Raw genomic sequence first — 13152 nt, forward strand, 5'->3', positions numbered from 1 at the left:
ACAGATGTGAGTAGCATGGAGAAATTGTAAAAAAATCATTAAATAGGGAGAAAATAGAAGTAGAAAGCCATTAGACAAAGAATGTTAGGTTGTTTAATTAGATAAAGATTTTGGATAGAAAATATTAGGTTGCTTAATTAGATAAGGATTTTGAATGTAATTAACAAACAAGAATAGATTTGGTAGATAAGATAAAGTAGTTGAAGTAAATCTCTTGATTCTTATCAAATTAAGCATTCAGTTATGATTCTTGTGCTGAAAAAAATGCATACAAATTCAGCACCATTTAATAAGTTCAGCAAAAAAATTTTTATTTATCAAATACTCAAAACATCTGAATGTCTGAATGAATTCGATTTCAGCACTTTTTTATGTTATCAAACAGACACTTAGAATGCCTCTTTAACAAACTACAAAAGTGTTATAAGTGATCAATAGTTGCATAAAGGCATTGAAGACAAGTGAATGGATATGACTGCATTCAATGTCAATGATGTATTTTGATTTCAAATCAAGCACATGTAAAAAACATTCACTGCTATAAGATACAACAGAGGCATTCAGTACTAAACCAAGCAATTCTTATCTGTTTATGTAATTTGAAATGTTTGGTTATAGTAACTCCAAATAAGCTTGCATTTGAAAATAGGCATAATAATCTTGTAGGGCGGAGTCACATATCCTATAATTTTCAGAGTTTCATTAGTGTATTAGGCATTTAGGCCATCTCCTGAATAAACCATTTATGTCAATTTTCTCTTCCTTCTAGATACAAATATTCCTTGCTTACTTTCCCAGTTTCATCGTGCCATCAACTCCCAAAAGAGTAGCGGGGAGTGTCTAAAGCCAAGACTGAAATACCAAAGCAAAAAACACACACACACAATGCTAAACCACCCCAACCACCACCATCAACCACCCTCCACCACCCCCGGCATTAGACCCTCCACCCCCTGCATCCTCCTCTCCACCATCCTCTTTTCCCTCCTCCTTATACTATTCTTCTCTACCTCCACTCATCCTCCACCATCCCTTCCTCCACTCGACCCTTCACTCTTCCCACCTGATTCCCCCCACCGCCACCTCTTCCTCAGCAGCAGCAACACCACGTCACACAAATCCAAGCAAAATCCACCTTCCCCTCCCCCTCCTCCGTCAATAGCCTACCTCATCTCAGGATCCTCAAATGAAACGGGTCGGATCCTACGCCTCCTCTTCTCAATCTACCACCCCAAGAACATTTATCTCCTCCACCTAGATTCCAGAGCTTCCCAAGCTGAACGTGATAATTTAGCGGTCAAAATCCAATCTTTCCCACTTTTTAAAGCTGCCCAGAATGTTAATGTTGTTGGAAAAGCTGATATTGTTTATCAACAAGGGTCGTCCACCATATCAGCTATACTTCATGGGGCTTCTACTTTCCTACGTATTTCGAAGAACTGGGATTGGTTCATCAATCTCTCTGTTGATGATTATCCACTTGTTACTCAAGATGGTAACTTTGTAATTTCAAAATTTATAGGACTGTTATATACGTGTGCTTGTTGGACTTTTGTGTTTGGTTCTCGAGTAATTTAGTGAAAGTTTGTTGATCTTTTGGTTTTGCTTGGCTTTAGATGTTGGTTGCATTATAGTACGGAAAGGAATGGGAAAGATAAAAAAAGAGAAGGAAACGAAGGAAATGAGAGAAAAATGAAAGGAAAACAAAAAGAGTATTGTCTTAATGTCATTGGATAGTGGTAGTTATTACGATGATCAAAACTCAAAGGGATATCTTTTGCTCTTTTTTTTTTAAGAGATGATTAATGTTAATGTCCATTTATTACGTGGTTTTATGTTGGATTCTGAGATTACCTGGTCATTGAAATGTGTCCTGCTGATTGACATATTGCTTAATTTTCTTTCTTATGTGTTCTGCTGATTGTGTCTTTGTGTTGGGGATTGTTAGTTTGCTAGTTGAGAGCTTAAGTGTGGATGAAAAGTGTGGCCGAATCCTTCTTGTGATCTATGTGTGATCTGACTGTTTTCTACCCTACGAAGTTTGTCAAAGAGTGCATTTTTGTATGATTTTTCTGTTCAAATCGTAACTGTAAATCTATATGTTCTAAGAATGTGTATCTCTGTTTACTGATGTTGCTGTATTTGTACCATGGGAAATCTGTTGATCGGCTTTTTAGTCATATGAGTTTTTTTTTTTCTTTTCCAGATCTTCTGCACATATTGTCATACTTGCCTAAGGATCTCAATTTTGTGAATCACACAAGCTATATTGGCTGGATTGAGTAAGGATATCTATTTTCACCACTTTTGCTAGATAAAGAAATGCATTTATACAGACACCCAAATACATGCACAGGCACACATGTACATACACTCAACAGAGTATTGCTTGACAGTTCCACTTTTGATTCTTTGCAATGGAAGTAATATGTCTCTACATTAAATGTGGTAGATCTCGGAAATTGAAACCGATAATAGTTGATCCCGGGCTCTATATTTTGGAGGAAAATGAGGTGTTTTTTGCCACTCAAAAAAGGCCCCTGCCAGATGCATTTCGTTTGTTCACAGGTGAGTCTTTAAGTATGCTACTATAACATGGACATAACAGCAAAATTTTTCACAGTGAATAGGATATTGGTTTTTGGGTTTTGCATATTGCATGTTGCCTATTGTACTGATAGAGGCATTTATCATGTTGAATGAGTTTGAATTTTCTTGAATTCAAATAATTGCATACATATTGGCTATCTTCTAATTCTGTAAGAAATCTGATTCCAAAGCACATTAATGTTGCCAGTATCAGCATAAGAAATATTAAATTCTCTCTTTCTATGATGTTAAACAAATTTATTCTTTCCCTTCCCTTTTATAAAGTTTTGCGGTTGGGGTCCTTTTTTTTCTTCTTCAATATTGGGGTGGGTGCTTTTTTTTTTGTTGGGGGGGGGGGGTTGGAGGAGGTCAGGGAAGGTGGTGGTTGTGGTGGTAAGAAGCTTCATCGCTGGAAGAAGGTAACGAATCCTTGTGCCTTAAATTAAGGAATGGAGCTTGGTTATAAGATGCAGTTCAAGTACATCAGGGTTAATCTAGTTAAGGGTTTAGTAAGAGAAACTTTGGATAACTACAGCAAGAATTCATATGCTTTCTATTATATTATTTTAGCTAAAGAATCTGGATATAACAAGGCTCAAATGAAGGTGGATTTATCAACAATTTGGCTACTTGGTTAGTTATAAAGAATTTGAAGACAAAAAAGGTGTTTAACATGAGAAGTTCCAAATTACAGGTTTGAAAGAGGTATATTTCCGAGGATGGTATGATTTGGCTAACTGTTTTCATAATTATGAGATTAACTAAAATATGTCATTGCTCAGCATTGGACCAAAATCATTTATGATGTTTCTAATAACTTGGAAATTTATGATCAATGGGATGAAGACACTGGGTTAGTTCAAGGACTTAACTTGGAAAACCTTGGCTGTGTAATCTTGTCCAAACTGATGGACAAAGTGCTGAAAATGGAATGATAGGTGTAGCTGCATATAATAAATATCTATGCCTCTTTAATTTCAGAAAACAACCTTAACTTATTTTTTGGAAGCTTTCGACCTTACGTAAACGTGGTTCTTGCCATCTTTTGTTAATGGAAGACATGTCTTGGCTCTGTTTTGCTTTAATGGTTTTCAAAGAGACTTAGAGACGGCAGGATAAAGCAATTTTTGGATAAAATAACCAACTTACTACAGACTTGCAGCTGGAAGATTGTCCTCTTGGTCTTGATTTTACAGCTTTACTAATGATTGATTCTGCTAAAATATTGGAGGGATTAGAGATGCATTAAATTGTCATTAACTAATGTCCTGTCGATTTGCTCAATTCAGTCTATTTCGATATGATGGTCGTGCACCTGGCTTTTCTTGGCTCATGATTGAGGAAGTTTTGTCATGATAAGGATGCGATGGTTTTCATGTCAGTTACTAAACATTCTGGTGATTGGCTAAAAATTGTGGTTCTTTTTCATCCTGTTGATGCAAGATATTTACTAGCTCTGTATTGCATATTTCTTAGATTGCCAAACGGAATCAGGAAAGTCTCTGTAGATCATTAACTGAGGAGTTCAAATTTTTTTCTCTGGACAGGTTCATCATCAGCTATTTTGAGTCGCAAATTTATCGAATTCTGCATCTTAGGTACAGATAATCTACCCCGGACAGTGTTGATGTACTTGGCAAACACTCCCTCAGCAAATTCTGTTTACTTTCCAACCATTTTGTGCAACACTCAGAAATTCAATAGAACAATTATCAACCACAATTTGCAGTATGTTTCATTAAACCTGAGAAAGGAACCCCACCTGCTCAATTCTAGTTACTACACTGACCTAGTCCAAAGTGGAGCAGCATTTGCTTCCCGTTTTCGTCCAGATGATCCAATTCTTGACAGAATAGACAAAGAAATTCTCCATCGAGCACCCAGGAAACCAGTACCTGGTGGATGGTGTCTAGGTGAGTCTGGACTTGACTCATGTAAGGTGTGGGGAGATGCTGACATTTTAAAGCCTGGTTTAGGAGCAAAACGGCTTGAAAATCGTCTTCTTGAACTTCTTTCGAAGGAAACATTTCTGTCTCAACAATGTGTTGTCAATTGATTATTAGCAAGAATGATAATGCAAAGAAGTTTAATTTGGGTAAAGTGAAGAACGAATCAAGAGAAAAGGCATAATATACAGGATGACTTATCTCACATGACAGATGCCACTTTGAAATTTTGTTGTGTATTAGTTTACTTGGTATGATTCTTTTGTAGTTAGTTCAGGTGTTGTACAATTAGCTTACAGTATTCGAGATTGTTGTATATTGAAAGGAGAAAATATGTCCACAGTTGCTGAAGATATTTCTTCAATTTTTCCAGCAACACGGATTCATCATCAATGAAATCTTCATTTTTGTAATTGCCAATCCCATTTCCGCTCTATCATCCAGGAATTTCCAAGTTAAGGGTATTTCTGGGTCCATATTCCAGTGTTAAATTTGAATGCAGATGCGGAAGGTATTGATAGGTGCCTGAATGCTACATAACATTTTATTTTATTTGGTCTCTGATTATGCTTCATTGAGTCAAGTAAAATAGCTTTATTTTTAATGGGTTTATCTAACGAGTACTTGCTAAGACACACATTAATGTGGGTTCATTTTTGTCCAAAAAAAAAAGGTGGAGTTGAACTAAAGACTTGCATTCATTATCTGTTCTTGGGACTAGTCTTCTTTTAGAATTTGTCTAATATTTATTTGTTGTGGGTGAATTCAACTATTTCTCCATACTACCATTCAGGTATGCATTTTCCAATCATGAACCAAATACTTATTCTTGGAACTGCAATTAGTAGTTATTGCTGCATGTTTCACTGGCGTCTGCAGGTATTCTCTAGACTCTCAGAGGATCCTCTAATCTAATATACAAAAAAATAGTACATTATTTTAAACCTATAAGCTAATGAATAGAGCACCCACAGGGCTGGTCCATGAGCAACTGGTAGTCCTGTGGGGTTCTCTCCAAAACAATTGTCACTGTTGATTTTGATCCTCGAGGCTGTAAGAAACAATCTCTCTTCGTCGACAATGTAAAGCTTCACTAAAAGACTCCAAAAAATGTGGCAACAGCAAAGACAATGAACAAAGCTCCACCCAAGTACCCAACCTGATTCACAATAAACCAGTAAGATATATACAAACCAAATCACTGGGTTTCTTCAATAGACTGTGTATGACTGACTATATGGTCTTACCAGCTTCTCAGAGATGTAGTTGGCCAGAAATGCACCTCCCAGTATGGCAAGAGTCGTGGCAACTAGGTGTCCGACAATGGCTCCAATTGCCACACCCCAAGGAGACTGACCGGATACAGCAGTTGAAACGTATAAGTTATTTGCGAGAAATATAAAAATAAAAACTCAGATGAATTTCAGAATTCACACCTGCGCTGCCCCTAAAGCTATTGTTGCAAGCATAGAGCGATCTCCCCATTCCTGAAAAGCAAACAAACAGCATATTAACTTAGACATGCACACAAGGGCATTACACTTCTTAAATGCTTCATCAAAACAGAGCTCCTCGCAGCTTATGGGTGGACTATTATCTGAATATGTCACCACAAATAAGTCAACTGAGTACACAGATGAAAAATGGGAAACAAAAAATGCAGGTACTAAATAAGAGGAATTAGATTCCACAAGCTGATATGGAGGAGGCATAGAGCAACACCAGATTAAGATCATATAAGAGTGTCTCATGCGTGTTTATTTGTAAGAAAAACATAAAAAAGTGCATACAACTGATCATCTAGAAAGGAGTACTCAAAGCGAGATAATGCTTACAGCGAAAAATACAAGGCTGAATGATTTCCACAAAATTTCAAGAGGATTAGTAAGCCGTTTTGACACCTGCAGCTATCACACGTGTTAGAGAACACCAAAAATGAACAGCCTGAACAGGGGGTTAGAGAGAGAGTCTGTGTCTCCATTTGAAAGCTCGAAGAAGCTCAAATTAAATACACGTATAGCAATCTTAACCTGATCATCTTTTTAAATTTTAAGAAACATGACCATAAGAGATATCTTGTGAAACCCCATTAGTGCAATGAACTGGATTAAAAGTTACCTTTTCCTTTACAAGCTCCTCGGCTTCGACAAATTCACCAAGCTCATTGCTGCTCTTTTCTCCAGTTTTAGCAGTATTGGATGGAATATCCCACGCATCTTTGATTGATTTGAGGCCAAAGAACATCAAAAGTGTCACTGCAGCATATTCACCTATAGGAATTGCTGTTTGCAGACAAAAAGTAATAATCAAAATAAGGAACCATAAAATGTACAATAACAAGCAGGCAGTGAGTAAAATATCACAATTAATTGAAGGATTTTAAAGTTGAGATACAACAAGCTGGGTCAATTACCTTTTCTTATTCCAGGAGACATGGATATCTGGTAGTTTACAAGATAACCTACAGCTATACCATGATACTATCTACATATATGACTGCTTTCAGAACAATGAAAACCAGTAAAGCATTTATTGAAATATGTTGCCATATCTGATGCTACATAAAACTCATTGAAATATATGTTACACAAGCATTAGGATAATTAATGGTTAAGTTCTTGCCGGTTGTTCTTGAAAATTGTCCAATGAAATGCATCTAGCTGAACTTAAACAGCATCCAGACCTTCTCAATCTCTATAAAATAGCAAGTCTCTTGTTCCTATGAAGTACCTCATTGTGGAAGTCCTACTGAATGAGTCAGCATAGGGAGTACCTAGCAGGTAGTAGCCTATTCTAACAGAAAGGACCCTTGATGCAGCTCTTGTACACTGAAATATTTATGGTCCACTCCACATATACTAGTTCAAGACAAGCACTAATTCTCTATTAGGACAGCTTCTCAATGTTCGTCATTCTGCATTTTATGGTGCTTACTGCTAAAACGGACAATCTTTTAGGACCAAACTATTATCTTTGGCAAGACTGTTATCCATGGGATAATTTCTACATAATGTGGATATGTTGCATTAAAGCAGTACATAACAAACTCAAAAGAAGCCAATCAACAATTTTCTTCTTAGGCCCTTTTTTAAAAGAAAAAAATAAAAATCAGATTTTCTTGGTAGGTCTGTCTCACATGTAACACTGCTTTGGAGTATTAAGAAATTAACACCCTTCTTACAGGCCAAGAATGACCAAACAAGATGACAAAGATGCATTATCAACTGTATAACAACCATCATGCAGGAAACCTTAAATTCATCATGTCCTCACCAACAAAACTAATGAAGAAGAACCCCAAAGATACAGGTTCTGCAACCAAAAATATTGTCAAGCATACATAAACTGAAGGCCACATAGAGTCCTACGACTAAGAAAGCCTTAGCATGCTGCTTAACTGCTCCAAAAACAAATTATTTGTTTGCAGGAACTCTATCCTTCCTTCATTGATTAAATGTTTCTTTTTATGTGCTGAAAATAACACTGTAAAGCCAGAATATTATACTTTGCATGATATCATAATTATTGCAAAGAAATGAACTGGGAAGAAAAGAGAGAGCTCAACTCACTCGTCTGAAACTGAGCAGGTACTGAATTAAAAAGCCGTCCTATAATGACTGACAGGACTGTCATAAGGGACAAAGCAACCATCGATCCTAGAAGGACCTGGTCCATAATTTAACAGCAGTTAGGCAAAGCAAGTCTCATTGTCAACATCATAAACCAGTTCAACTCAACATTCATCCCTCAGCAAGGTTAAAAAAAGTCAGCATTAGAAAATGCCATAGGATAGCAAATATATGCTGAGCTTAACTTACAAGTAAAACTGCTAGAGTTTAAAAGATGTAACACAAGAAAACTGAACAGAAGTTATCCAAGGATGATGAAAAGATGGTAAAAATCTTTCTTTGAGAAATAAGGAATTCACCAAAGAAAACTTCCAAATGTAAAAAAGATAATAAATTGCTGCAGGTTGATCACTCTCACTACTAAAGCTTCCACAGTAACCTAGCCAAACAAGAGTCATAATGACAACTTTTTCTCAGCCATGTCTCAAGAAAAAGAAAAATTTGTGCTTCTGTACATATTACACCTTCAGAAAATTTAGACAAGCAAAGCCAGCACTGCCATTTGAATTCTGCCTATATCTGCCACAATGCGCACCTAACCCTTTATCTATTATATCTTACAATTTCCACATATTCATCACCATCATGTGTCTTTTTGTTTTGTTTTTACTTAATTTCTTCTTTTGGTTTCTAGGGCATCAAAGATGTAAATTTGATAAAATGAAAGCTAAAGCTCATCCATTTAGCACATTCGAAGATACAATATGAAAACAAGAGTCTTAGAAGAACTCACTAGATGATGGTCATAAACTAGTAGAAGTTGAGAGAGAGAGAGAGAAAGAGAGATTTGTACCAGTAGTTTCTCATACTGCATCGCTAATAGTGCAGCAATGAAAAATGTCTGTCAAATAAAATTTAAAAAAGAAAAAATGCCTGAGTTCCACAACACAAGATACAAATTTGAAAGGAATCAGTAGTCAATCATAATGTAATACCACTATGCAAAATCACTTCACTGAGTATCTAACATGCAAAAAACATGGTCTTTTAGTTTTGTGGAGATTGATCATGGAATTCTATGGAGTTGGTCAACAAGAATGCCACAGGCTGGGACAATTGGGTCAGTTTTGGCGACGAAGGTATATTTGGAGTATTATTTTATAATATTTATGATACTATCACTTTGACAGAAGATCTCCAAAGGTCACAGACAAGGGCCAAAAAGTACCCGAAAAGGAATACATACAAGATGTACCATATGGGAAATTATAAATTGATTTGGCAGAGAGAATGTGCCATACAGAACAGAAATAAACACACTGAGGTAAAAAAGGAACTGTATGAGAAAATACTAACACTTGCAAAGACGATACAAGCTATTAACTCATGTCTTGGCAGGATCATTTACCTTATCCCCAATCTCTGAAACAAAAATCAAAGAGAATGCAGCAGTGAAGCCTGACTTTGCTATTGCTGATAATACTGCTGAAGGGCTCCCTTTAATGAAGGCAATCAGGCAAAATACTAGAGCACATCCACATAGTACAATAGCTATAGCAAGAGGATAAGGAATTTGATTAGGACGCCTCTCACTGCCATTCATGAAAAGAATAAAATGAGTATCAGATGGAATTGCGCAGCTCTAGGTCCATTCGCAACAAAAGAGTCATTCCACGGTCAATAAATCGATGACTCCTGATTAATTACTTCTTGGCTTCTTGCTGATAATATAAATTTTTACTTTTTATCATTTCTTCCTGGAACCACTATTGATACACAGAGCTAAAAGAAGGAAAAACACAAAGTAACAGATTTGACAGTTTTTCACTCCAAAATACTGAAACATGAGGGAAGCAGTAAAGTAGGATGCCTCTATGTGGAAAATCAAATAAATGATTTTATTGTTGGAGAATTACAGATTCTCAATTACGTCAGGCCAGAAGCTTGTTTGGACTAAAGATTCAAGGAAAACAAGCTCAACCACAAAAAACATTCATGAGACACTGTAGTTCAACAATCTAATATGGAACCAACAATAAGAATATATTGCTGGGTTGTTGCTGATGCAATTATTATCTTCTAACAAGTGAATAAAGTAATAACTTACGTCTCAGAAGAATTATCACTTGAAGGCCCAGTGGAATAAATATTCTGGTTATTCTCCTGGCTCCCTTCAAAGCCACCAGATCCAACGCCAACACTGGATGCATGTGTTGTAACTGTCTTGTACCTTACAAGTGATCTGGATATCCACCTACATTGTACTATAAAGAAATCTAATTTATATGAATTCCCATGTGACAGAAACCAACTAGTATATGAAAATCAATAAAATAGAACAGATATTCCACTCAGCAAGTCATTCCTATGTAATGTGACAGAATTCTTTAATTATGGAAAACCAAATTAACCAAGTCTCTTTTTGTCAACTCATGCAAGAATATTGGAGAAGCACCTAAAGAATACAGACTAAAACATAAGTTCCGCACTTCTGTCAGGGCTTTTCTTCCTTTACTCTACCATCCTCTTCAAGCCTGAAGGCTACCAGCCCCAGGGCCAATCCACACATTCAAAGCACCTAAAACCAATATAAAAGTGCAGACCATGGCTCTTTCCAAAAAACAATGCCAATTTTCTTCCTTGCATACACAGTATCCTAATATGAAATACTTTTTAGTCTTCTTTAAGTACTAAAACCTTTTGAATTGGCTTGGACATCAATGATTAGCTAGCAGTGGTGCTGCTCATTCTCTCGTCTTCATCACTACACTTGTTAACAACTCATTCAAGTAACCATACACGTAGGAGGTCTCAGTTCTATACTGCTACCCTCCAACTGATTGATTCGCCGTGTTAACAACATAGGATCTACAAAAAGGTCGAATATGGTAATGCAGCCTCGAATTCATCTCATTTATGTTCTGGTTTGAGTAAACAAACCGTATGTCCTAAAAGACCAACTTATTCCATTCCAGCATTAAAACTAGAATTATAATCTTCCTCTAGCACATTTGAATTATAACTGCAGTAGGCAGAAATGTACTCCAAATTGGAAAACCCCAGAAAATTCCCATTCTAAATCATTAGACCAAGTCTCAACAGTGCCACTTAAAATTCAACTAAATCAGCTTCACTAGTAACAAAGATTCAGTCTTTCTTGAACTTATTGATCAAAGCAGAAAAAAATCCAATCAAGAAAGCTAATAACCAGCTAATAAGAACTTACTTAGCGAAGGTAACGACGACGACGATGAAGCTGGTGAAATAAGCCCTCTTGGCAAAGAACCAAGAAAAGGGCTGAAGGGAAGCTTTCTTTTCTTCCTATAATTCGTCCCTTTATTGGATGTTGCTAGTACTTGGGGTACCTGAACAGCCAAGCCCTGCATTTTCTAATCACCACAAAATTTTCTATCTAGGAATTCATATCAAATCCTATCCAGTTGCAGCCGTTTCCCCCTTGAATAGAAACAAGATCTCCAGAGAAAATTAGGATTCTTGGGATGCAGACTGGGGGGTACTTGGCAGTAACAAAACAGTGGAGGAAGAGTGAAAAGAGTTGAGATGGGGGAGTTCAGGATTGACAGTTGGGAGACTGTTATCAGACTTGGGCATTTGAGCGGTGCCACGTGCATTGCGTAGGGAGTAGGAAGATAACGTATGAAATGCGAAACGACGTCGTTGGTGGGTTCTTTCGGCATTTTGAGTTTTTAACAAAGAAAATGATTGGGCCCAAGCCCCAAGGCTTGGATGAATTTGCCAGTACAAACGAGAGAGAGAGAGAGAAGATCAATTTACGAATTTTATGTTTTAACCAGTTACATTTGATTTTGAAAAAAGTCAGCAAATTTCTCAGTATATTGTGAAACCAAGAAAATATCACAAAAGTAGCGTTGGTTGGCGTTGGTTTTTAGTTCAAGGGTCGAAGCAAATGATAAAAGAGAATTCATTAAAAAATTATTTTAAGTTTCATTTTTTTTTCCATCGAGGTAATAAAAGAACTTTTTTTTTTTTTTTTGTGAAAAGGCTTTGCAGCATCTCAAATAAGCAGCGAAAGAAAGGGATCTCCGCTGATTTGAGGTGCAGCGAACCTTTAATTTATTTTTTAATTTCTAAAAAATGACAAGCATGAAGCATCTAACCAATTGTAGCTCCTTTCGAGTTTTTTAATAGATTATATAGGTTCATCCACTTCCTTTTTCCCCTGGTACCGGATCAATTGTAACAATGTTATATTTTTAAAAAAGAAAAAAGAAAAAAAGACAAGCATCGAACTCTTCGCGGCCAGGCCTCCCAACTACTCAATGCTAGGGATGGCAATGGGGCGAGGGTGGGGCGAGGGACACCTCTCCCAAGTCCCAACCCCCGCCCCGATGCATTTTAATTTCCCCGTCCTTCGTCTTCGGCTTCCCCTGCCTCGCCCCGCCCCCCTTCCCCGCGGGATCATTTGTGTAATTAAAAAAGTTTTATTATATAATTTTATTATAATTAAATTTAAGCAAATAATTAAGCACAAAAATATCAACATATCACCAAATTATTATTCATTGTAATTTCACAATTGAAACTCATAAAAATAGTTAAACAAAGGTTATTTGAATACAATCTAATATGATAAAACAAATATAACTAAAATAATCAAGTTTTCACTTTTGATACAAATACAATCACTAAATTATTATTATGTTTTTTTTTAGAAAAAAAGTGTTATTGTATTAAGTGTAGTTAGAAATTTAACATAAATGTATTAATAAATTTAGTATAATTAATTAATAATTTTTTTAATAGACATGTATAATTAGTAGTATAATTGATAATATCATTATATATATAATTATGTACATATTCTAAACGGGAAAAAAAAATTCCCTCCACCTCCGCCCCAACTCCCGTCCCGTTGCCAGCCCTACTCAACGCCGTCCCATTCAGACATTTTGAAGACGCGTACCGCTTACCACGCCCGTCTAGTGTCGTCATATGCTTAACAGATGTAATTAACTTTTAAGAAGTTTCCAAGCGGTCCCCTATTCCGAGATAGCAACCATTAACGT

General features: G+C 36.4%; 2 protein-coding genes across 5 annotated transcripts; one reads left to right on the forward strand and one right to left on the reverse strand.

The window, feature by feature from the left end:
- The first annotated feature begins 732 nt into the window (after window positions 1–732).
- LOC113734398 (beta-glucuronosyltransferase GlcAT14A) lies at window positions 733–4948 on the forward strand. 2 transcript variants are annotated; one of them, XM_027260926.2, is made up of 4 exons: window positions 736–1495; window positions 2207–2282; window positions 2453–2568; window positions 4137–4948. In XM_027260926.2, the coding sequence occupies exons 1-4, from the start codon at window positions 886–888 to the stop codon at window positions 4643–4645; spliced, it is 1311 nt and encodes a 436-aa protein (XP_027116727.1). In that variant the 5' UTR covers window positions 736–885; the 3' UTR covers window positions 4646–4948. The 2 variants fall into 2 exon arrangements, with proteins under 2 accessions (XP_071938193.1, XP_027116727.1); XM_072082092.1 differs by lacking the exons at window positions 2207–2282; window positions 2453–2568 and having other exon boundaries at window positions 733–1495.
- Window positions 4949–5571: 623 nt separating this feature from the next.
- On the reverse strand, window positions 5572–11634 carry LOC113734399 (protein PAM71-homolog, chloroplastic-like). Of its 3 annotated transcripts, none has more exons than XM_027260927.2 (10): window positions 11331–11634; window positions 10212–10368; window positions 9513–9696; window positions 8958–9005; window positions 8105–8201; window positions 6654–6817; window positions 6371–6442; window positions 5972–6022; window positions 5783–5887; window positions 5572–5694 (listed from the first exon to the last, which is right to left on the reverse strand). In XM_027260927.2, exons 1-10 carry the CDS (start codon window positions 11488–11490, stop codon window positions 5629–5631), a joined length of 1104 nt encoding a protein of 367 aa, XP_027116728.2. In that variant the 5' UTR covers window positions 11491–11634; the 3' UTR covers window positions 5572–5628. The 3 variants fall into 3 exon arrangements, with proteins under 3 accessions (XP_027116728.2, XP_071938195.1, XP_071938194.1); XM_072082094.1 differs by having other exon boundaries at window positions 6371–6436; window positions 10212–10380; window positions 11331–11628; XM_072082093.1 differs by having other exon boundaries at window positions 10212–10380; window positions 11331–11628.
- Between the last annotated feature and the right edge of the window lie 1518 nt (window positions 11635–13152).

This window comes from Coffea arabica, chromosome 3c (assembly GCF_036785885.1).
Source record: "Coffea arabica cultivar ET-39 chromosome 3c, Coffea Arabica ET-39 HiFi, whole genome shotgun sequence".
NCBI lineage: Eukaryota > Viridiplantae > Streptophyta > Magnoliopsida > Gentianales > Rubiaceae > Coffea > Coffea arabica.

Excerpts from the sequence above, each read along its gene's own strand:
- LOC113734399 (XM_072082093.1), bottom strand. The coding sequence starts at position 11,490 with ATGCAGGGCTTGGCTGTTCAGGTACCCCAAGTACTAGCAACATCCAAT. Across the intron at positions 8,202-8,957 it reads TGCAGTATGAGAAACTACTG|GTCCTTCTAGGATCGATGGT; the intron begins GTACAAATCTCT and ends ATTATGGACCAG. Across the intron at positions 5,695-5,782 it reads ACTACATCTCTGAGAAGCTG|GTTGGGTACTTGGGTGGAGC; the intron begins GTAAGACCATAT and ends ATTGTGAATCAG.
- LOC113734398 (XM_027260926.2), top strand. The coding sequence starts at position 886 with ATGCTAAACCACCCCAACCACCACCATCAACCACCCTCCACCACCCCC. Across the intron at positions 2,283-2,452 it reads AGCTATATTGGCTGGATTGA|ATCTCGGAAATTGAAACCGA; the intron begins GTAAGGATATCT and ends TAAATGTGGTAG. Across the intron at positions 2,569-4,136 it reads TGCATTTCGTTTGTTCACAG|GTTCATCATCAGCTATTTTG; the intron begins GTGAGTCTTTAA and ends TTCTCTGGACAG.